The 23,168-nt window shown below is 48.7% G+C and overlaps 1 protein-coding gene across 1 annotated transcript in view; it reads left to right on the forward strand.

The window, feature by feature from the left end:
* Positions 1-22,550, forward strand: part of PPP2R5D (protein phosphatase 2 regulatory subunit B'delta) — a 26,632-nt gene extending 4,082 nt beyond the window's left edge. The window contains exons 2-15 of the mRNA XM_005422611.3: positions 2,487-2,706; positions 3,716-3,915; positions 4,283-4,393; positions 5,755-5,847; positions 6,300-6,430; positions 6,542-6,601; positions 7,270-7,378; positions 8,219-8,272; positions 11,001-11,171; positions 13,144-13,271; positions 16,110-16,211; positions 18,667-18,739; positions 19,191-19,307; positions 19,654-22,550. Of these exons, the coding sequence (XP_005422668.2) occupies positions 3,847-3,915; positions 4,283-4,393; positions 5,755-5,847; positions 6,300-6,430; positions 6,542-6,601; positions 7,270-7,378; positions 8,219-8,272; positions 11,001-11,171; positions 13,144-13,271; positions 16,110-16,211; positions 18,667-18,739; positions 19,191-19,307; positions 19,654-19,791 (1,356 nt within the window). The 5' untranslated portion in view covers positions 2,487-2,706; positions 3,716-3,846 and the 3' untranslated portion in view covers positions 19,792-22,550. The remainder of the gene's footprint in view (positions 1-2,486; positions 2,707-3,715; positions 3,916-4,282; positions 4,394-5,754; positions 5,848-6,299; positions 6,431-6,541; positions 6,602-7,269; positions 7,379-8,218; positions 8,273-11,000; positions 11,172-13,143; positions 13,272-16,109; positions 16,212-18,666; positions 18,740-19,190; positions 19,308-19,653) is intronic.
* The last annotated feature ends 618 nt before the right edge of the window (positions 22,551-23,168 follow it).

A 23,168-nucleotide genomic window follows, 5' to 3' on the forward strand; every position in this document is an offset into this window, starting at 1 on the left:
GTCTGTACATGAAGAGAAAAGCTTTCAGGTTCAGTAGTCTGCTGTGTTTTCAGGGATGGAAACTTCAGGGAAGAAAGTGTTAGGAAACTTAAAATAAGCCTCTACTGATTCATGTGGCCAAGGTAGGAGGTGTTGAAGGCAGCAGGACAGCAGGCCTGCCACTGGAAGCACCTCTTGAAAGCAGGGATTCAACTTGATCCCAGAAAGTGCCTGTACAAGCAGCCCATCATAAGCCCTGCAGCATATGAGTGTATCTGACCTCTCCAGCCATCAGGTTTTCCCTAGCAATCTCAGCTGTGGGACTTCTGCATGTGCATGGCTGTTTCTTAAATAGCTGGCAGCTAAACCTGAAATTTTGTTTTGTCTCTCTTTGTGCAAGATGTTGAAGACTGTGGACTGTTGAAGACTGGTGGGCTTTTCCAGCCCCCTGATGCAGCCTGTTCACATGCAGTAAACACACCATGCTCTGAGCATTTGCCTGTGGTGGTTTTTGGGTGGATGAGGAATACACAGGCATATCCTATCAGCTAGGAGGGCCCACGTGTCCTGCTTCCTTCAGTGTTACCTGGGAGGCCACCAGTGCATCTTCTGCTTCTCTCTCTACCATCTTTACTCTATGGTGGCTCAGCATTCAGATTTTTTCCCTTCTTCCCTGTGTAAGGAGGGTGATACAGAGGTGAGGATTCCCAAAGGCATCTGGACAATATTTTGAGTGGCTCGCACTGCCCTGATACCCAGATATTCAGGGTGAGGAATGAACTTTTCAGTCTTGGAGGCTGGCCAGCAAGGCTTTGTCCTGGCTTAACTGAGCAGAGATTACTCTTTAGGATAAGTTGCCTCCAGTTTGTAGTCTGGGCCTGCTTTGTTTGGCAGACACTGCAGTTTTTATCACAAGCTCATCTGGCTCCCTCCTCTCATCATGGGACAGTGCTGCTCTGTGAAGGGAATTGAAACAAATGTAAACTGTAGAAAGTTCAGATCTTGTTGTCTTCCCCCACCTTGGCTTGGAGCTGGGCTTGAAACAGAACCACTCAAGATTTCCTTCAAACAGAGCCAGACCAGAATCCCTATCTGTAGAGCAGCATCTCCTTGTAGATAGCTTTCCCTGTTCCTACCTTGCTGCCTTCCCACATGCTGCAGGTACAGTAACTCTTGCTCTTGCACTGCAGTGCTGTGCTGCACCTCTTTGGAAACCAGGGAAAGAACTGTGCAGAGCAGCTGCAGCTCAGCCAGGAAGAGACTGGCCATCTGGAGGGTGGCAAGCTCTGCTGAGCTCCTGCACTCCCTTAAAACACTGCTGGTCACTGTTCTGGTGAGGTCTGCATTCCTACCGCTGTGCTCTGTGTGGCAGCTGAGAATTATGGGGAAAGAAGGAGGTGATGTCCAGGAATTTCACTCACCTCTGCTCCCCATCCATTGTGCTATTCTTGCTATATCCTAAACAGGTTCATGCTGCAGATCCTTGGCTTCATGTAGCAGCAGGAAGGAGGTGGCTCATGCAGCACAGCCAGGGTAGGCTGGGTGCTGGTTCCAGCTAATCCCTCTGCTTCCTGGCAGGATGTTGCCCACTTTTGTCTGAGTTTTCCACAGGTTGGTTCAGTGTGAAATTAAGGGGTCAGTTATTGAGTCATTATGGTCCAAGTGGGACTTGAACCAAGAGAGCTTCAGCAAGGTCAGAAGAGAACTGAGCTGAGCAAACACTGGCTTGAGTTTCTGGTCACATGCTAAACATGAGAAAGTGCCTCTGTTAGTGCAGTGGGAGAGGAGAATGCAGGCAGAGAGTTTGTGTGGCTGAAAGGAGTGATGTGGGAAAAGTCCATCTACAGAAGTCCAGACAGCAGTGAGGCAGAGATGGGAGAGAGCAGCCAGGATGGGCTGGGAGAGCCCACAGCCTGGGATCTAAGGTTCTGTATGTTTGTGTGTATGATCCATGTTGTTTATAGGTGCTCCTGGACCATGAATGCAGCAATGGTTGTCGTGGTCTTCACTATTGCCTTTCCAAGGCCTTTATGTCCGCTCTGTACTACATGCTTTGCTTTTTCACAAGTGGTTCCCTGCACAGAGACAAGGAAGCAAATTGCTGGTTTTCTAAACATGCTTGTTGTGTGTTGTACAGAGTGCTGCAGGGACAGCAGCACGCTGAGATTTCTGCTTGGAGCACAGAAAGTTCTTATTTCTACTCCATGTAATTTGTCACAAGATGTGACTTTGGCTTTGCTGCTTTCCACATCCATAGCACTGGCTGTGCCAAGAGACTCCACTGTCTTTGTGGTACCTTGCAGACATGAGTAAAACTGATGTTTACTTTGCAGGTATGCTGCAAAGGCAACCAGCAGCTCTAGAGCTGGTGAGATGCACTCAACTGCAAGTGCAACAGTGAAAAACCTGCCTGGTTTCTTCATTCCAAGAAGAATGAATGGTGATGGGCATCTGCTTATGAGGCTTGTAGGTAAAAACTTCTGAGTTGTTTTTTTCTCCCTCACCAGGCCCAGCAGCCTCAGCAGCAGCCTCAGCAGGCACAGCAGCAGCCACAGCAGCAGCCAACCTCAAACAAGCGGCCCAGCAATAGCGCTCCCCCCCCAACCCAGCTGAACAAAATCAAGTACTCAGGGGGACCCCAGATTGTGAAGAAGGAGCGCCGGCACAGCTCTTCCCGTTTCAATCTGAGCAAAAACCGGGAGCTGCAAAAACTCCCAGCCCTCAAAGGTAAAGAGGCAATGGGGTGGAAGTGACCTGCATGGCAAGCTGCAGTTTCTCCAGCTAGTTACATGGGCAGTGCAGCAAGGATGGTTCTGGGAAAGGTGCTTGGCTTGTTAGCACGTAGAGAATTGATGGATGGTCTAAAATAATCAGAATATTCTCAATGCAAACTTCATACTTACCTTCCCAGCTGAGGTATTTAAACCTGCTTCTGTGTACTGAGGATTGCCTCAGATTCTTCAGCAGGTTGTGCAGGAAGGTGGTAAAGTGCAGAGACCTTGGTGCAGGCTGTGCTTGGTTCCTACATCCACCCATTCCTGGGGAAGGACCAAGCTACCTCCTCATTGTGTTTCCATTGCAAATTATGATAGTGCAATTGAACCTGTCCACGTTAGGGCAGCTTGGTATTAGCACTTAGTGTACATTATGTTGCAATTAAACATGAGTATGGACAAGGAGAAAACATTTTCAGCAGTCATTGAGGCAGAGCCATTTCTTGGTGCTGCTCACAGACACAGACAAGCCTTTGGGGAAGGCCGAGGCAGTGTGTAGTTTCCAGTTGTATCAAAAAGAGAATCTGTTAATGTACAGCTCTTGCCACCCTGGCCCTGTTCTCTGGCAGGAGGGTTAGGCTACAGCATGTGCTGCCCAGCTCCCTTTGTGTCTCTGGGGTGCAGGACATGGCTGCCGCTGCTCTGTGGTGGGAGCTGGTTGAGCTCCTTTTTCAGTGTACTCTGTACACAGAAGAGATCAATGCTTATCAGGTTAGAAACTGCTCTCACATTTGAAATCCCCTCATGGGGGAGCTGCTTCAGAGGCCTGGCAACCTCTCTGCCTCCAGTGTCCCATGTCCATAGCAGGGATAACACTGCCTCTCCCACTTCCCCTCCAACAGTTCAAGGGCAATGTGATGGGGAGGGGGAAACCACAGGGAGCAAACCACGGTGCTACCTGGGGAAAGCAGGAAGGTGAGGTGCCTGTCTCCAAGGACAGATGTCCCTGCTTTCTCTGACAGATGCTCCTCCCCACGAACGAGAAGAGCTTTTCATCCAGAAGCTGCGGCAGTGCTGCGTTCTTTTTGACTTCATCTCTGACCCCCTCAGTGACCTGAAGTTCAAGGAGGTGAAGCGAGCAGGTCTCAATGAGATGGTGGAGTACATCACACACAACCGGGATGTTGTCACCGAGGCCATCTACCCTGAAGCTGTCATCATGGTAGGGCACGGAGCCAGTGTTTGTGTGGCTTGTGTGCCAAAGAAACAGGGAAGTGTGGGAGGAGGAGGGGCTGGGGATTTGTCAGAGAGGAGTGTGACCCCAGTCCTACCCATTCCTTATCTCCCCACCTCCAGAAAGAGAAGTGTGTGTGGGGGTGCTGGTAGTGACAGTGCCTGCTCTGGGGAGAGGTGGCAGCTCTTGTCTCTGGCACAGACTGCACTTGGGGAGGTCTTGTGCAGAGTGTAGCCCTGCAGCCTGCAGGAAGGGATCAGCTGTGACAAACCACACTGCAGTGAAACATTTGCTCTATGGAGGACCATCATGAGGTGTCAGAATGTCATTCATGCAACTTTCTCACTCACCTCAGTTTTCAGTGAACCTCTTCCGGACACTCCCACCATCGTCCAATCCCACAGGAGCAGAATTTGACCCTGAAGAAGATGAGCCTACATTAGAGGCTGCCTGGCCACACCTTCAGGTGAGGAGCAGTGGGGGATATAAATCTGGTGAATTTATCTCCAAGAAGTTAAGAGTCCATGTAGAGGCTGCCAGCCCTGCCGCTGCTGCTTCACCAGCCTGCAAGGGTTGCTGAGGAAAGACCAGGCCTGCCACCCAGGGGTCAGAGGTGGCTCTTAGGTAGTGCAGGAAGCAAGGGTGTCCTGGGAACTGGGTGATGCCTCTGTGCAACATTCACCTGCAGATGGCTTTAGACAGACTAGATAAAAAGGGTTAGGAAAGTGCCAAGTGAGTGTAGTTTAGCAGAGCTCAGCAGTGGAAGTCAGGAGGAAAGCTCGAGGCACTGACACAGGGATGTGTTGTCAAGCAGACAAAGGCAGAAAAAGAGGCAGGTACTGCAGAATGAAGCAGAAAATACAGAGAAGAAATAAGGTGTCATTCTGCAGCAGTGGTTAATCACTTCTCACTGCTGCAGTTGACATAGGGATGTGAGCATTGATAGAAATAGCATGTCCTCAGTACCAGAGTGCTGTGAATGCTAGGCAGCTTTTGTTTCTCAGAATTGAGTCAGCAGCAGCCAGCATGGATTTCTGGCAACTGAATGCTGAACTTTGTGGTCAGCACCTCAGTTTTTTCTTTACTGCTGTCCTTGGCAGCCAGGCCCTACCTGTAGATGCATGGTCCTATCATCCTTTCAATTCCAAAGTCAGACCTTTCAAATGCATTGATCTTGTTTGGCCTAGTGGCCCCTCAGGACCACTAGGAGAAATGAGAGTGGACTCAGTCCTCTCAGAGAACAGCAGGACCAGAATTTGATGTTTCAGCACTGACAGCCTTCTTAAAGCAAGCTGCCCTTTGTTTTCCAAGTGGGACACAGCATGCAGCTCTCCTGGCTTAGTGAGGCCAAGCCAACCTTGAGTCAGTACCCAGGAGGCAGAGGACACTGCATGTTTTTCTGGGGTCTGTTTCATTTCTCTGCTTTTCTGTTATTCCTTGGCATGTCTCAAGGGCAACCAAGTGAGTCTGAGCCTTTGCCATCTCTGGGGATTTCTGATCTCTGTAGGGATGTGTGCTCAAGATGGGAGAAGAGTTTCCCAGGCCTAATGTGTTAATCTGAGTAGGTGGGTGTTATCTTTGGGGGACCTGAGGTGATGGGATCTCAGGCAGAATTCGGGAGTTATGTGCCACCAGAGACCCCTGCCCATTAAAGCAAGGGCAGCTGAGTTGATTCCACTAGGTAAGGAAACACTGGCTTTTATGCTCCTGTTTGGGCTTCCCAGCCTTTCCCTGAATCCTTAAGGAGAAGGAAAACATAAAATCTGAAGTGAACACTGGTGAGAGGACAGGGAGATTTCTAAGTAATCTCTCCTTTTCCCCCAACAGCTGGTGTACGAGTTCTTCCTCAGGTTCCTGGAGTCACCTGACTTTCAACCAAATGTAGCCAAGAAATACATTGATCAGAAGTTTGTGCTATCTGTAAGTAGTTGTTGCCTCTGCCACTGTGCACCACCTTTGTGGAGGACCTGCAGCAGATTTTGGTGCTTGATGATGTGACTTTTCTTTATTAGTCCTGAATGAGCAGACAGAATTTTCTGTGCGGGGCAAGACTCTGTGTGAGCTGTAGTCACTGGAACTCATAACTCATTGTACAGATGAAAAGAGGCATGGGGGTCTTGCAGGGGAAATCTGGGGATGTGCAGCTTTGTAGAATGTGCAGGCCATCACTGTGCTTCTGAAGGTGAAAGAAAGTTCCAGCTTGTGACTAGGAGGTCACATGTGTCAGGGAAATGACCACTGTGCTCAGGGTGCTGAAGGCATCACTCAGCTGAAAGAGCTGTTTTTGCCAAACAGGAGCAGTGCCCAGTGTTGCTGGTAGCTTTGCCCAGACAGGCAGTGTGCAGGCACTGACTGAGTTTCTCTCCCCACAGCTGCTGGATCTGTTTGACAGTGAAGACCCCAGAGAACGAGACTTCCTAAAAACTATTCTGCACAGGATCTATGGGAAGTTCCTGGGTCTGAGAGCATATGTGAGGAGGCAGATCAATAATATATTTTACAGGTGAGGTCTTTCTTACTACCATGTAGACTCTCTGTCTCCAGCATTTTTCCTTCCTCTTGCTTATCAAACTGTATCCAGCATTTGGCAATGACTTCTCATCCTTCTCTTTAGGTTCATCTATGAAACAGAACACCACAATGGGATTGCAGAGCTACTGGAGATCCTGGGAAGGTAAGGCCACTTTTGGGAGTCCCAGAGGGCCCATAGTGAGAGTAGCCTCCCAGCCCAGTGTGCTGTGTGAAAAGGCAGTGCCTTCCTTCAGCAGTCCTTGCAGGAGGCACCTCTTCCAGAGAATCTGTCTGACAGAGCATAAAGTACTCCCCAGTGTGCTGATAAATACAGTGGTAGCCTTCTCCTCCCCAGATCTGTCTCCTGTTCTTTATTGAGTCCAGTCACACTTGCTGTCTTGCCTCAGCAGGCAGTGAAAGAGCAGAGCTCCTCACAGCTCTGAGAAGCCCTAGCAATGGGCAGCCTTCTCCTGGGTTTCAGCTTCCCTTCTGTTTGTGGCCCTCTTGTGCTGCCATCCTCCTGTTGTGTAATGCACAAGGCTCAAGCACTGAGCTGCTTCAGTGCTGGCCTTCCCCAGAGGTTCTGCCTAAGTGTGTGTGGGGCTGAGCCTGGCAGGGACAGAGCAGAGTCCAGGCTCCATCAGAGGCATTTCCCTGTGGTGCCTGCCAAGAACACTCTCACTGAGCTCAGTGTGCAGGCTGGGGTGCAGTGACCACGCTTTTGGGGGGTGCTTCCTCAAGGGGCTGGTGAGAGCTAGGGTGTCTTGTGAGGTGAGAGGCACTGTATTTCTGCTGGGTCAAAATTTTAACAAGACTCTTGTTTCTTCTCAGCATAATCAATGGGTTTGCTTTGCCTCTGAAGGAAGAGCACAAGATGTTCCTCATCAGAGTCTTGTTACCACTGCACAAAGTGAAGTCTCTCAGTGTGTACCATCCACAGGTGAGAAGTGCTTCAAGTTCAAGGGCAGATTGGGATTTTGCAAGAGCTTATAGCAGTTAAAAGCTCTCTATATTTATATTAGTTTATAAGATAATTGTTTATAGCTATCCACCAGGCCACACTGTACAAGTTCTTGCTGTGAGATGTTCTGGCCTCTGCACTAGTCCCATACTATAGTGGTTATTCCATTCTTGTGCTGTCTGAGCCTGTGCCACTGGATTATAGGAGAGTCTCCTGACATTTCCCAGTGTCTTAATGCTGTGGCTTGCTTTGTCTTTCTGTGCTGGAAGCTTGTGAAATACTGGGGGCCTGCTGAAACCAGAGAGGTAAATTTCCTAGCTGCAGTCATCAGCCTGTGCATGTGGTGTATGAACTATTAGTCACCACTGAGATATGTGGAGAAGTTGTCTTGCTAGTCTGCTAGATTGGTTTAGAGATTAATTTCTTCCAATTTTGAGTACATAACAGAAGAATAGAGAAGATGAGAACTTGGGATAGGAAGTGAAAAAATACGGGTACTAAGTAGAGATGTCTGTTCTCTCAGCCCTGTTTCTGTGGGGCAGGGCTTTGTGTCAGTCAGGTTTGTTCTTCCCCATTGTGTGCATCTGAATGTATTGGCTGGGGACTGCTCTGGGTGACTGAAGTTTTGTCCTTTAAATTGCACAAATGTCCTGAGCTCAGGCCCTGCCTGCTTGGTCTTAAAGTCTTCACTTGCCATCAGTAAACTGGATTTGTTTAGAGCTGCAACATAATGGGCATGGTGTTACTTCCAGGCTAGGAGGTGGTAGCACTTGGGTACCCTTGAGGAAGCTCTAATCTTGCCATGTTTTTTTCCTGCAGCTGGCATACTGTGTTGTACAGTTCTTGGAGAAAGACAGCAGCTTGACAGAGCCAGTGAGTAATCTTGCTTCACTTCTGTGTGACAGTCAAGTCCCAAAAAGCTTCACAGCTTCCTTAGAGCAGCCCTTTTTCACCCTTGCTGTAAAGAGACTGGGAGTCACTGGTATTGTTTTCTGGGTTTGCCTGGCTCCCTGGGGGTAGAAGGGGCTGTACTGCTCATGTGCAAGCCTTTAGCATTCTCTCCTGAAAGCTTCAGGAAGGTGGGCTGTAATCTTCCTCTGTGCTTCACATCTTGGTGTAGCAGAAGGAACAGGATACCAAGCTGTTCTTTCAGGGCAGAGCTTCTGGCTAATGAGGGATACTGCAGAGACAAAATACATGACCATCTGATGGAACCAGAGCTTGTGGGGGCCCTAAAATAGTAAGAGTTCCTCCAGACTGCTGGGGTTGGCTGCAGAATTGTGGGGATGAGATTAGGAACCTGGGACACAACATCTACTTAGGCATGCCACTGTTCCTTCATGAAAGTATTCTCCTTCCAGCTTTAGCATCAGTTTGCTACTTTGGTAGAGGTAAGTGACATTGTAGACACATTTACCTTCAGGATATGGAGCTGGGAAACAGCAGGTTCTAAAATGTGAGCAGTGTAAGTGGTGACCTCAGATATTCCAGTTACTGTCTGCACAAACCTGCAGTGTTAACCAGGCTAAATGCCAGCTTGGCAGAGGGTGCAAGAAGGAGACAAGTGTTTCTCCACCCACTGCAGGCCAGGAAATGTCTTCTACAGAGCTGAGCTTCACAGGCTCAAAACAGCAGATGGGCAGAGAACACACACTTCTGTCACTGTAGCAGGGAGCACCAAAAGTGTGAGTGTTTTAATGAGTAATGCTGGCTGAGGTCGTTCTGTTCTCTGGCTCAAATGTGTGTGCTCATGGTGGCCTGCCTGTGCTGGGTAGAAGCTGGTCAGCTGTTGTCAGCTTTCTGGCTCCACAGCTCTGACACCAGCAGTGCTGAAGCACACCTCCTAGCTTTTCCTTTAAACCTGGCTCCTCCATTTCCTATGTTCCCAGAAGCCTGCTCTGAAACAAACCACTTAAAGTAGCTTCCTGATCATGCTGAGTACTTCCTGTGGCTGACATCCAGTCCTACAGCCTCCTGCCAAAGCACCTCAAAGGTTGAGGGAGAAGAGAGAAATAGAAATCTGTCGATATTTCACTTTGCAGCTTATTCAGACAGTAAAGCTCTGTAGCTCATGACTTTTTTCCGGATAACTGTTTAGTGGCCCCTGGATTACAGACCCAGGTGGAAAGCAGTGGAATGACCCAATTTCACTACCTTCAGTGCATGTTGTGTTGTGTTTCAACCTGCCATACCAAGACCATACTGCCACAACTTGGGTTCTGTTGAAGCCCTTTGCTTGTGAAGGTTTTGAATAGACCCCCAAGATGCCTGGTGTTACTGAAGTCTGGAAGAATTACAGGGCTTGTGCATCAGTAAGAGTCTGAATGCACAGGGATATGTTACCAGCAGTGCTGGAAAGAGGCCAGATTACTCCCTGGGTCCACACTTGCCTCAAATGGCCCCCCAGAAGCTTGCTCAGCAGGGCTTGACGTGATAGCTCTTGCCTCAACAACAGTCTGAAAGACTGTCAGGTGAGCAAGGCCTCAGATGTGCTCAGTAATAGCAAACACAGACTCCAGACACCCTAGTTGTAGGTGAAATGACTTCTGAGTCATTGAAGCTAACTCTGGCCTGAATGGCAGACATGAATAATGACAAACATTGAGAATAATGGACTGCTGGTTTCTGAAGCCTTGAGTTGGCAGAGACATAATGCTCAGGTATCTCTAATGCTGTTGTTGCAATGCCCACTACTGTCCCTCTGCTGCTCTGAACTTCCTCTCAAGCGCCAACTTCAGGATCAGGTAGCTGAAGTACAGAGGTTTGAAAGGACAGCTCCTCTGGTCAGCTGTGTGTGCCTCTGGTGTCCACAGCGTAAGCATCTCTTCTTCCAACAGAGTGAAGGTCTGCAGCATCTTGGATCCTGCCATTGTAGTGTCTAGAAGCAGATGGGTAGGACAGGAAGCAGTATTAAAAATTAAAAAAATAAAATCTAGTGAGATATAGTCCTTCCCTATTCTTGTAAGCAATAGTTTTACTCAGCCAGAAGTTGCATCTGCATTGTCATATTTAATTATAAGCATTAGGTGTAAACTCCATAAACTTGTCTGTTCCATTCTGGAGTCTGTTTCACCTTTGAATCTCTACAAAGTCTTGCAAGAATGAGTTCCATAATCCAGTTACTTCTGTGTGAAGCAGTATTTCCTTTCCTTGTCCCAAACCCATCCATTGCTTTATTTATTCAGTGCTCCCCAGTATTCAAGCTCTGCAGTGTTTTGAATGATGACCCTTCAGAGACCTTCTCTATAGCATTTCCAGTTTTATTAGTTGAACTTCTGTGGTTACTTTGCAGTGTCTGCCAGCTGCTGCCCACTCCAGTTTCACCCTTCTGTGTTAAGCTGTGGTGGGGGATAAGAAATGATTGTAAGGTTTGTGCTTGTAATAAATCATAGCAGCCTAGGGAGAGCTGCTGCCATGAGTGTAACTTTGCAGAGTTTGGGCTTTTGTCTTTTTTCTTCACTGATCACCCACCCTGACTCACTGAGAAAGTCTATTCTGTTACTTCCTCCCCTCTTGCTGTTGTGACCAGACACTTAAAAATTTATTTTGCAGCTGGTGTTGACTTTGAGCCTCTAACTGTCTCTGTACTCTTCCCACGCAGGTGATTGTGGGCTTGCTGAAGTTCTGGCCAAAAACTCACAGTCCCAAAGAGGTGATGTTCTTAAATGAGCTGGAGGAGATCCTGGACGTGATTGAGCCATCTGAGTTTGTGAAAGTTATGGAGCCCTTGTTCAGGCAGTTGGCCAAATGTGTCTCCAGCCCACACTTCCAGGTAGGTTGCAGCTCAGGGAGGAGATGGAGCATTGACTTGTAATCCACTTGGCATGTGAGGGTGACACCACAGTTTTGGGCTTGTATTTGGCACATGGAGGTGTGACCAGGGTGAGTATTGGGGTGACACATGGTGGGAAGCAGTGAGAACCCTCAGCACAGCCACAGCCTGAGCTCATCCAAAGAGAACACAGAGCAGATCCTTTGAGCCTCTCCTGCTGCTCTGTGCTGTTCAGCACTGGGTACTGCAGCAGGCTGGGGCTGGAGCACAGGTGCTCTGCCACCTTCTGTTCTGTCTAGCAAGGACAGAGGAGATCCATCCAGGGTCACCCTGTTGAAGTAAAACTGAGCACTCTGCAGTGTTGGAGAGAGGCCAGCCAAAGACACTGTGCTGGGAAAGTCCTTTGTTTTATTCTGGGACAGGTAATAGTAAAGAGTGAGGTATACTGGAGAAGTGCTGGAGTCTGTTTCTCCCTTGTTTCCACTGAAGGGAAACTGGTTGTAGTAGCTGGCCAATATCTCTCTGTGGATGGTTGTCTTAAGGTTTAAAATGTACAGGGTGGTGGGACCTGCTAGTAGCTTCTAGCAGGTGTTCTTCACTCACTGTTTTAGACTGCCATGAAGAGTGCCCAGGAAGAAGAGAGCTTGCTGGTCAAACACATGGCTGACCCAGGTTTAGGTGGAGTGTTAAAGAAGAAATGACTCAGCCATCTCCCAGTGAGAGTGAGTGCACAGTGAGGCAGGCTGGCTTCAGTTTGTCCTTGGGTATAGAGAGGTACAAATTTGTGTGTTTACAAGCCAAGAATAAGGTCAGTCTAGGTCACACGTGTATGTAAAAAATGAGTTTTGTGTAAAGGTCTAGGGGAGCACGATGGAAACCAGCTGGACATGGATTCCTGGTGTGGTGGTGGGAACCAAAGGACTAATGTGACCTTTGGGTGTGGAGGCAGCTACCAGAAGGAATTAAGGAGCTTGAATAAAGTAGGGTAAAGGCTGGAGGAGAGACATCCTGTACTTGATAGCAGCCCTCATCTGCTGCCAAACTCTGAAGAACAATGCTGAGAAACCTGGAGAAGGTGCAAACGCTTTAGAGCCTAAGAGAATTAACCCCAAAGGTGTCCCATACAGTCAGGCTGAACAGTCTACAGCTTGTCTGAAGAGCAAAATTAGGAATTGACTTCTTGGTGAGTCTGAGCACCTTGGTGGGAATGAGTTTTCTCTGAGTGGATTGTGTGTTAATGTAGCAGAAAAAAGCTTAACCAGATCTTGAAAACCAAAAGCTAGGTAAGTGGACCCAAAATTAGTTTCATTTCATTTACTTGTGTGAAATATTAAGGGGATATAGCAAGTTCTGCATTATCTGAAATGCAAAACTAAGTCTGGATGTCTCTTTTTTCCAGGTTTTTAAACCATTCTCAAGCCAGCACTAAATGCAGAATTTAGCCTGCATTGTCTGTCACTGTGTGGAAACTTGCTCGACTTGTTTGTCTTGTTAGAGCAGGGTGGCTGGCCCAAGATTTTCCATATTTTCACCTTTACTAAATCAGGGGGTTGAATTGTGGAACTGGTGACTGAAGCATGCTTCAAAGCTCTGAGAGACTCTGTTGTGGGAAAGCCAGGGAGGAGTGGAACTTTACAGAGGACAGTCTGAGGAAATGAAGAAGGCTTGGAGCTAATATGAATTGGGACCTGTAGTAGATGACATTACTGTCCTTAAGTGTTGTGTAAAGGGTGTTGGAATCATGGGTATATTGACTTGTCTATTCAAGAACATGAGGTTTGTCCCAGAAAATGAGAAGTGTCTGGCAGAGGCTAAGGCAAAGGAAGGATGAATGGCCTCACAGAAGTTGATGAAGGTCAGCCCTGTGCTGTGGGGAAGCATGTGGGCTCCTTGGCTGGGTGGTGGCTTCCCTGTGCACCACAGGAGTTCCTGGAAGGAGCCTCTTCAAGGATGCCTTTGTCTCCCGCTGCAGGTGGCAGAGCGAGCGCTGTACTACTGGAACAATGAATATATCATGAGCCTGATCAGCGATAATGCAGCCAAAATCCTCCCAATCATGTTTCCAGCACTCTACAAGAACTCCAAGAGTCACTGGAACAAGTAGGTCTTTCCCCCATGCTCTTGACACTTGCTGGATTGTTTGACCCACAGTCTTGGGGCATGCTGCTGCAGTGCAACAATGCAACAATGCATGGTGCTTGGTGGCAGCAGCTGCTAAGACAGGGGGTTAGTGGTGGTATCAGCATGTATCATGGAAAAAGATTTCCTGAACCCTCTGAGTTTTCTGTCAGCACCCCAGGAAAAGCAAAACCCTAGTGCCCAACCAGTCTGCCAGTGTCCTGTTAGGGGGACCCTTCATTGAACAGTCCTGCTGGATCAGTTCAACTGACTTATTCAGGGAAGTATGCCAGCAGCATAGGAGAAACCACTCAGCAGGTCTTCCATTTTATTTGATTATGTTCCCTGTTGCTGGTGGCTGTCAGTGCCTGGGAAAGACTTACACTGACAGTTCATGAAGTAACATTCCTTATAAACATAAAATTGTGACAGGTTAAGATTTGGGGACTGCTAGTGAAAGTATCTGACTGCAAAAACATTCAAAGCAATTCAGAGAAGCTCTAATTCCCAGTAAAAGTATCCAATGTGCAGAGTACATTTCTTACCCACAGGGGAAGAAGATGGGTTCAGCCTGTTGACTGATCCCAGTAGTTACAATGGAGTCTTCCCTAACTCCTATTCTCAGCTTACTTTTGTGCTATTTCTTTATGTTTAGGTGGAGCTTGAGTGACTCTTAGTCATACATGCCTTTGTTACTGATTGGTGTAAAATTCTCTCACTTTGCTCAGAGGTGCAGTCAGTAAAGCACAGAGCACATGCCCTGTGAGGGGTGGTCACACTCTGGGGTGGGGGATTTTGGGAAAGGGGGTGTGTGTTAATAATTTGTGTTATGGTGAACCAAGCTCATCCAAGGAGGGTGATTTTGGGAAGGGGATGTGTGTTAGTACAGTTGTGTTATGGTGAACCAAGCTCATCCAAGGAGGGTGATTTTGGGAAGGGGATGTGTGTTAGTACAATTGTGTTATGGTGAACTGAGCTCATCCAAGGAGGGTGATTTCACCCCAGTTCCTGGCTCAGCCACAAGACATCTCCTGTCTCCCGTGGCTGGCAGGCCCTGTGCAGTTTATCAGCTGCAAAGCACCATGGAGATCCCCTCCCTGCCAGGACTCCAAGGGAACTTGGCTGTGGTGTTTCCACTCTGCTCCACCCTCCTTTCCATCCCCTCAGCAGGGTCTGTGGCTGCTGTTTGTGTCTGTGGAGAACCATCTTGGAGCAGGCTTGGAGCATGCCAACAGCATTCCATCCAGGGAGCAGCAGCTGCATTTTACCCTGTAAATCCTGTACTGTTACAGCTTCTGTTAGGATGTGAATATAAGTTCTCAGTGTCCTCTGATTTTGTCCCTAGCCATCTCTGCACAGCATGGAAAAGGGCCACAGCAGACCAGAGTGGCTTGCTTCTGCAAGGATTGAGGCACCTGCATTTGCCAGCCTTGGGGCCATTGAGTCTGCATAGAGTTTGATACCTGCCTATCCCTAATGCTGCCAGTCTTTCAGAAGTGTGCAGTAGATTTTCCATCTGACTTCTGGCTGCTTGTTAACTAATGTCCCACCCTTATGTTCTCTGTGACCAGAGAACTTGGCTAATACAGTGCCTGACTCCTTGAGTACAGGAAAAACAGAGAAAGCAGAACTAACTGGGCAGCTGTCCATGTCAAATATTGTCCCCTGTGTCTGATTCCTAGATGCTACTCTATTTTATGGTTCTCTTATCAACTTCCTTTCTTCTGACTTCTTAATTTCATTCCTTACCTAGTTAATTCAAGTTTAATTAATTTGATTTAAAACACTTCCTTTAGTGAATTAGCTAAAAATTAATTCTAGGGAGGCTGGACAAATCCAGAGCTCAGAAAAGGACTTTATGTTCTTGTCTGAAACCCTTCACCAGTTCCATGTCCCTGCAGCAGCCAAGATTCATGATTCTGCTGTTCCTGTCTTTTCTGGTCTGCTTCCCAGTGGTATTGCAGAAGAAGTTCTGCAAATGAAAGTCTTTTTCTCTTATTTCTCCTTGTCTTTGAGCAACATCCCCATCTTCTCAGGGCAGGTTGAGTACCTCAGATTCTTCTCTTCCTTCATGTAGTTCATCTGTTTGGTCAGACAGCCTGCTTAAGTCCAGCAGGGTTGCATCTCTCTTCAATATTCCATTTGCAGAGCTGGTAGAGACACAGAGCTTAGTCTGCTGAATCTCATCTTCTGCCTCTGGGTCAGGTATTTCAGAGACAGCTTCAACACTTGTTTTCATCCCCTAGGAGAGTCTTTGTCCCATAGGGAGTTCACTCACAGTGCAAGCTATCCACAAATCACTGGTACAGAGCTGACTTTCCTTCTGTGATATTCTGTGTGCTGGTTCCCATCTCTTCAGGGCTGCTGCCTGGCTGTGTTTTGGGCAGCTCAGCAGAAAAGCTCATGCCCAAATACTGGCAGCCCAAAGCAGTCATTTTGTATGTGTGGTGTGAACAGTGCGAGGCACTAAAGCCCCCTTGAAAACAGCCTTGAACAGGCCCCTAGCATCCTTCACTTCCCACTTGTAACTGCAAGAAGTGAACACATGAATGTGTATTTTTGTGCTCATTAGTCTGACCACAGAAGGCCTGTCCCAGGATCTTCTCTTTCTTCTCCATCTCTTTCCCCCTGTTGTACAGTTCCTGTTGTGTTTGTGGAAGGGATTTTGCCTTGGTAAGAGCTGGGATTGTGTGAGAGTCTTGTCACATCACTGCAGAATGAGTTGCTGCTGCTGTTACCTCCTGTCTGTGCTGCTGGTGCCAGCTCAGCTGTAAGAACCTGCCCACCATGACTTGTTCTCCTTTCCTCCTTCCTTTGCAGGACAATTCATGGGCTGATCTACAATGCACTGAAGCTCTTCATGGAGATGAACCAAAAGCTTTTTGATGACTGCACACAGCAATACAAGGCAGAGAAGCAGAAGTGAGTAAGATTTTTTTGCCGAGTAACTTGAGCTCATCCTAAAATCTCCTTGGGGTACAGTAACAGATGGTAGGTGGCAGTAGGCAGAGGGGAAATGCAAAGGTGGTAAGTAATTCTGTCAAAAAGTAGGATTCCTTAGCTGTAACTATGGGTAGGGATGAGGTGTGCCCTGATAAAAACCCTTTCAGTCCTGCTAAAGCAGGTAGCCTAGAAAAAGCAGGTAGTTGACAGAGTTTGCTGAGTCATGAGCAAATAGATTGCCACATAGAGAATACTCAGCTTTGTTCTGCCTTGCAAATACTTACCAGTTCATAAATGTTGTAGTGATGTCAGTAGAATCTATTGCTTTAGAAGGGCTTTTCTGAACCTTTTTGCTGCAGTGGGCATAATGCATCTTTCATGCCACAGGATGCTTTCAATTTTCCAGTGATAAAGATGGAATAATTCCTGCAGTTTCAAAGAGTGAATGGTGGGGATAAAATCTGTGCTCAGCAAGTACCTGTGCCATGATGCTGTAAAGAGGAAAGAACTCCACTTTTTCTGCTGCCTTGTGCTGATTTTGGTGCTTCTATGGCTTTCCTTGGTGAGCTGAGTCAGTCCAGTAAGCAAGAAGGAAACTTTTTTATTTTTGTTTTGGATCTATTTTCTGCTGACTTAGTGAAATAAAATAGTAAAACAATGCTCCTCATTCCTGGATGAGCCAGGGCTGCTGGTGGGGAGAGCAGAGCTAAATCTTTGCTGGGAGTGTGGAACTCTGGGGTACATTCTGTTGTTTCGTGAAATAGGAGTAAGTAACTCAATAATAAGTAATAAGTTGATTTATGAATCAGACCTTCAGATGAGTAACCTGCTTATGGAGAAATTAAGGTATTTTAGTGTCTAAAATGGGAGCAAGCAAGTTTTCTTTTTTTCCCATTCTAGGGCGTTTGTGAAGCCCACCAACATTTTCACATATATTTTAAGTGACAGTGACAGTACATTTCCTACAAGATCTAACTAGTGTTTCCATCAGGAGTTTTCTCTCCCTGTTTAGCTGCTGGCCTGCTGAAGGGGACTGTTCCCAGTATTGGTGTGTGACTGATAGAGAATTGTTCTGAAAAAGCTCAACAAAACAGCTCAGTGCTGTCCAGTAAAAGGATGGGTAGTGCTGAATTAGTCTTCAGAAAACCTTGTACTGTGAACTAGAAAACAGCACGGGCGGGAAGGATTGCATGTGCAAACAAACTGAGTAAATAGGGAATGGGGAAAGAGAGAGAGTTGTATGTTCACTGTTAGGCTGCAAGCAGATGTTGAGAGGTCTGATTATGGCTTAGCCTCATTTTTGATTAGGTAACATGTCTACAAGTGACATGCCAGCTCAGGCCTGTCACTGCTGCACCCCCCAGCTATGCAGCCACAGCCAGGGGGGTCATGAGGGACAGACTCTGCAGGAACATGTGGAGAGGCTGTCTCTCTGCTGCTCAGTGCAAATGGGCTGACTGCACCTTTCTGGTCTCCCCAGACACCTTTAAACTGTTTGGATTATCAGAATCCTCTAGAAAACCAGTGAGGAAGTTGGGGCAGGTGGTGTCTTGTCCTGAATAGTTATTCATTTGGGGTGTTTTGGGGTTGGTTTGCTGGAGGTGTTTTTGTGACCCTGTGACTTCCGGTGGAGCAATCTGCTGCTTGGCAGCTTCATTCTCATTCTAAGCCTACATGACTCTAAAGAGTGTGATGTCATTACAGAGTATAAGAACTTCCTTAACATGGATACATAGGGCACTAGAGAGACTAGTAGCTGGGATGAAAATCATGTAGTTAATAGAAATAAAGCAGAGATTTTAGTGCAGCTGTTTGAAATGTAGAAGAGAATAACAGGGGGTGGTGGATGCTCACCTCTGTCTGCAGCGAACATTCACTGTCTGTGATTTATAAGTGACCCTGCTGTGTGCCAAAATCTGTGCCAAGTTCAAGAGCTTTGCCTGGGCTGTTCAGGCAGCTCTCTGGTGTGTTATGGATAGAGAGAGATGGAACAGTGGGCAGTGGAGCCCCAGTTCTGTTGGAAATATATAGTTTGTCCCTCTGCATCTGGGGAGCACCAGGAAAGTGTGTGTTTGAAATCCAGACTGGTGTCATGGCATTACCCCAGACACTCTGGCATTAAACAAGACACTCTGCTCTACTCCTGGCAGCACAAAGCCAGGCCAAAAGTACCTGTGCAGCCCAGTGTTGCCACCCTGTGCTCTGAGGTGAGCGAGGAGCATGCCTGCCTACCCTCTGCTAGCCGTAGTGTGTCCCCTCTTCTTGCCTCATCTCACCTGTAGATTTAGAATTAGGTAGAATTAGGGGTTTCTGAATGACAGAGCTGCGCTTGCCCTTGCCTGCACTTTTCTGCTATCTCTTGCTTTTATCATCCTATGAATGAAAGCTGGGCTTTCCCCAGGAGTTCATACTTGCTCTCGCTCTCTCTGTACAGGGGAAGGTTCAGGATGAAGGAACGAGAAGAAATGTGGCAGAAAATAGAGGAGTTGGCTCGACTGAACCCCCAAGTGAGTGACAACAGGACCTAGGATGAATGGGGCAGGAATGTGCTGGGGGTCTTGACCTGCTTCCTCAGGCCATGAGAGCAGGTTTTAGCATTTGATCTCAGTCCTGTGGACACTGCTGCAGGAGTGGTGTGTCCTTCCCAAAAAACAGCGTCCTGGGAGTGTGGCAGTGTTTTATCAGGCTGTCCCTCTGTAGCACTGACCTCTAAGTACTGCCCTATAGAGAGCATGTATGTGTTTATGGAGCACACTGTGAACTGCAGCTGCACATGCAGCATGCTGGGAGTCAGAGAGCACAGGGGAGAGGAGGATACCCTTCCCTGCCTGTGTCCCTACTGCTGCCTTCCCGGGGGCCAGAGAAGGAAGAGCTGTGCCATGCCGTGTTAGCATGCTGGGGGAGAAGGTGTGGTGTTGGATGGAGTGCTGACTGTCCAGCTGTCTGTGTTGCCTGCAGTACCCCATGTATTATGCACCTCTACCCTTGCCTTCTGTGTGCTGTATGGAGACGGAGACCCCGACTGCAGAGGACATACAGCTCCTGAAGAAAACGGTGGAGACAGAGGCTGTGCAGGTGCGTAGGGGACTCGAGTCCTTTCATACTTGCTCCCAGTCCAGCCGGGACATCAGCATAGCCAGAACTGGCTCTTTCCAAATGTTCTGAAGGTAAATGCCACTACTCTCACCCTTCATCGTTAAGAGATCAACCTGTAGTCTGAAGAGTGGAGTTTTTCTAACCTTCTCACTCTGGAAAAAGTGCCAGTGGGACTTGCTTGTGTCCTTTTGGTCTGTGTTTGGCTCTCAGCCTGTTCTGAAGCATGCTGCAGTGCCACCCAGCATAACCTAGAGCAGTTGGAGTCAGAGGCTGAAGGCATGAAGGGGTTTGCTACTGATTCCTGACTCCTTTCATTTGTTTGTAGATGCTGAAAGACATTAAGAAGGACAAAGTTTTGCTGCGCCGGAAGTCTGAGCTTCCACAGGACGTCTACACTATAAAAGCCTTGGAGGCCCACAAGAGAGCAGAAGAGTTTCTCACCTCAAGCCAGGAGGCTCTCTGACGGGCTCAGGAGCTGGCCCAGGAAGCTCTGCCCCATCCCTTTCCTCCAGGGGTCATGGAAATGCACTTGGTTCTCATGTATAAGTAAGGAATGAACATGGTGAGCTGTGCCTGTCCTCCACTCCATCTGCATACCTCCAGGGTAGATCTGGTTTTATGTTAGAACTTGTATCTCACCACTGTCCTGTCCTCCTGCTTTTTCTCCGTCCTCCTGCTTTCCCACCTTGGCTCTGCAGGCGTTAGGGGAGCCTGCCTGACCTCTGCTTTTATCAGTCCAGGCAGGACTCACTTCACTGTGAGCTGCCACCTGATTTTACTCTGCCAGGCAGCCAGAGCCTCGCTCAAGGCTCTGTGTTGGGCAGAGCCTGCCATGCGTGGCTCAGTGTGCTGCTCCAAACTCCAAGTGCCCATCTCCTCCACACCTGCCCTGTGCTGCCTGTGCAGCTGATCCCTGCCTTGGTCAGAGGCCAGGCTAAGCTTGGGGCAGAAGCAGAGCTTGTGAAGGCTCTGCTGCCTCTCCAGCCTGCCTTGGGGTGCAGCTCCACAGCTGAAGGGTCTTAATGTACAGCAGAGGAAATGTTTACTTCCACCTTTCTTTTGCTACCAGCCCCTTGTTTTGTTTCCCTGTCAGTGGAGTGGGGGTTCAGTGCTTTGCCACCCCCAGTTAAGCTGGGTGCAAGCACTACATACTATTGCAGTCCTCCCTTTAGAGCATCCTTAGAAGCTCTCTTGTGAGAAAGTGAATTCCTTCTGCTGTTTGTGTTGGTCCGTGCTGACTCATTTCCTTCCCGATGTCTCGGGTTAATTGTGGGCCCAGAATTAACTTCCCGCTTTGTAGCAGGTGTCAGCCACTGACTTCTACTTTCTTCCTCTACCTGCTCAATTAAAATACTCCTGCAGCTCTCCCTTTGTCTCTGTATCCCATCCTTAGCTCTTCAGGGCCAGGGTTTCTAGGAAGCTTGTGCTGCTAGTCATTTCTGCAAGCTAGTGGAAGCAATGGCTACGCCTCCTGGGGTGTGGCTGAGTTTGAGTGTTCACTTGTCTCCTCATTATTATCAATGGCTAAGCGCTAGTGCTGAATCGCTTCCGTGGGTGCTCTGAGCAAAGTTCACCTGTCCTGTCACGTGTGCACCTGCTGTGGCCCGAGGCCCTTGTTAGTTATCACCTGGTGCATCAGGGGCCCGTGCTAACTTAGCATTTAGAAACACTTGCTGATAGCCCAGGGGCTTGCGCAGCACTTGGGTGCTCCTGTGATCCAGCTTTCACCCGTGTTGTTTGTGGTGCAGACTTAGTGCCAGGCCGAGGTGCCACCTGGTTTGTCATAGAGACGGAGTCCTTGCTTCTTACCTGCTGTGCCTGCTTTCTTGACACATGAGCTTAAGTGGGTTTGCAGTAGTGCAGGGAGCCTGCGGGGTTGGTGCTAGCCTGACACTGCTTTGCGGCAGTACGGGATGTTGTAGAAGGTTCTGGTGTATCTGCTTGTCCTCACCAGTAAACCATTTCCAGGTCAGAGCATCACCCCCTCTAATCTTTCTGCTGGTGTGCAGCACATCTTTCCTCCAAGCCCAGCGAGGCTGTTTTGACCTGTGTATCCTGCATCCCTGCCCCGTGTAGCTCTCTCCTCCCGGCTCAGCCCTTATCAGGAATGCGGAATCCCGCCATCTCTTGGGAGGAGCTGGCGGGTGCATGTGTGAGATCCCCCAGTCACACAGGGCCCCACCTCCCCTCCGCCTCACGCAACGGGCCAGTTCTAAAGTCAGGAGACTTCAGAAACACCTCAGGGAGGTTATTGCTTATTTTGAACATTAGTCTGAGCTCATGATCAGCTGCCAATCGATTACCTCACGCCTGGCACAGCATGTGGACATGCACCGGGTGGTGCCAGAGCAGCACAGCGGAAATGGGGGCTGCCAGGCTCGGGCTGGGCAGGAGGCTCCTTCCTGTCTCAGCACAGGCTCTCCAACTGGCTGCTTAGCTTCGTGCTGTAAGCCAAGACCTCATTTTTAGATTGCTACAGCATGGTATGCCCTCACTTGAGCCTGCTTGCTGCTGGGCAGTGGCTGCCTTTCCCCGCTGTGGGCTGCTCTGCCTGCAGAGGGAACAGAACCTTGTGGTGTGCAGGGGCTGGCACTGTCCTGCAGATGATCTGTCTCTGCTGGCAGCCCCTGACCCTGGCCAGAGGAATGCTGCTGGGGTTGTGCCATGTGCAGGGGCAGGATTGTAACACATCATGATTATGTGCTGTACAGCTTTGATGTTCCCATAGCTTTTTGTGTCTTGTTTTGGGTCAGGGAACTTAGGCTTAGTACCTTCACATCATCCTTTGTTGGCTGCCTATCCATTCCAGTGTCCTGGACACCTCAGAAGGGGACCATGTGAGACAGGGGGGAGTGTGCTCACCCTCTCACCACATGTACTGCTCATAGGCAGACCTGCATCTGCCATGCTACAGCTGCCCCTAGCTCAATACTTGGTTTCTAGCATTAGTGCTGCTCATTTCTGCCTATGCCTTTCCCCACATCAGCCAAATGGACAGAACTGGAGCTGCCTCTTCCACTCCACCTGGCTTGCTCCTCCCAAGGGAAAAAGCAAAACTACTGCATTCACACCCTGGACACAAGTATTAAGCTGCTTACAGTTCATATGTACATATGGTGTACTTTATTTTCAGTAGAGCATTACATAGTATGAAAGTGTTGGATTTTGTACAGATGTCCCTGTATGTACAGAACTAAATAAAACCAATCTCTTGGAATGACACATCGTGCTCCACCTGTGATATTCCAACACACAGACCCTATCCTGAGAGGAGGGGCCCTAGCCTGGAGAGTGACTTCTCTGGTTCTGTCAGCATGGGGCCAAGTCCAGTGTTTGTCCTGAGGGAATCTGGGCAAAGCCAGCCAAGCCCCATCACCCCATATGCATCCAGGCATGGAAAACAATCTGCTTCCTCAGAGCTAGAGGAAGCCAACACAACGTTACCACACTGACTTATGCACCAGCCAGAACCCAGAAAAAGGAGTGGGAAGGAAAATCAGACAATGTCAGTGGGACAAACTGGGAGGTTGATACTGGCAAGTCCTGTCAGCACCTGGCTCGGAGGCAGTGGGTGCTTCCAGGGTAGAGGGAGGGCTGGGGTTTGCAGCCGCTGTGCCGCAGCTCAGCCCTCAGTTCCACTGAGGCCGGGGGCCGCCGAGGCTCTGCCGGGCCTGCAGCGTGCGCTGCACCACGTCCTTCCACTGCTCCTCCGAGATCTGGTTGGCCCAGGCAGGGATGCCCAGGGTGGGCAGCTTCACGCTGGCCATCGTTCTCTTCACCAGCTCCACATGCTCTGGGAACAGCCAGGCAGTGAGACCGCGGCGGAGCCCCGGGCGGGTC

The sequence above is a fragment of the Geospiza fortis genome, unplaced genomic scaffold (genome assembly GCF_000277835.1).
Source record: "Geospiza fortis unplaced genomic scaffold, GeoFor_1.0 scaffold275, whole genome shotgun sequence".
NCBI lineage: Eukaryota > Metazoa > Chordata > Aves > Passeriformes > Thraupidae > Geospiza > Geospiza fortis.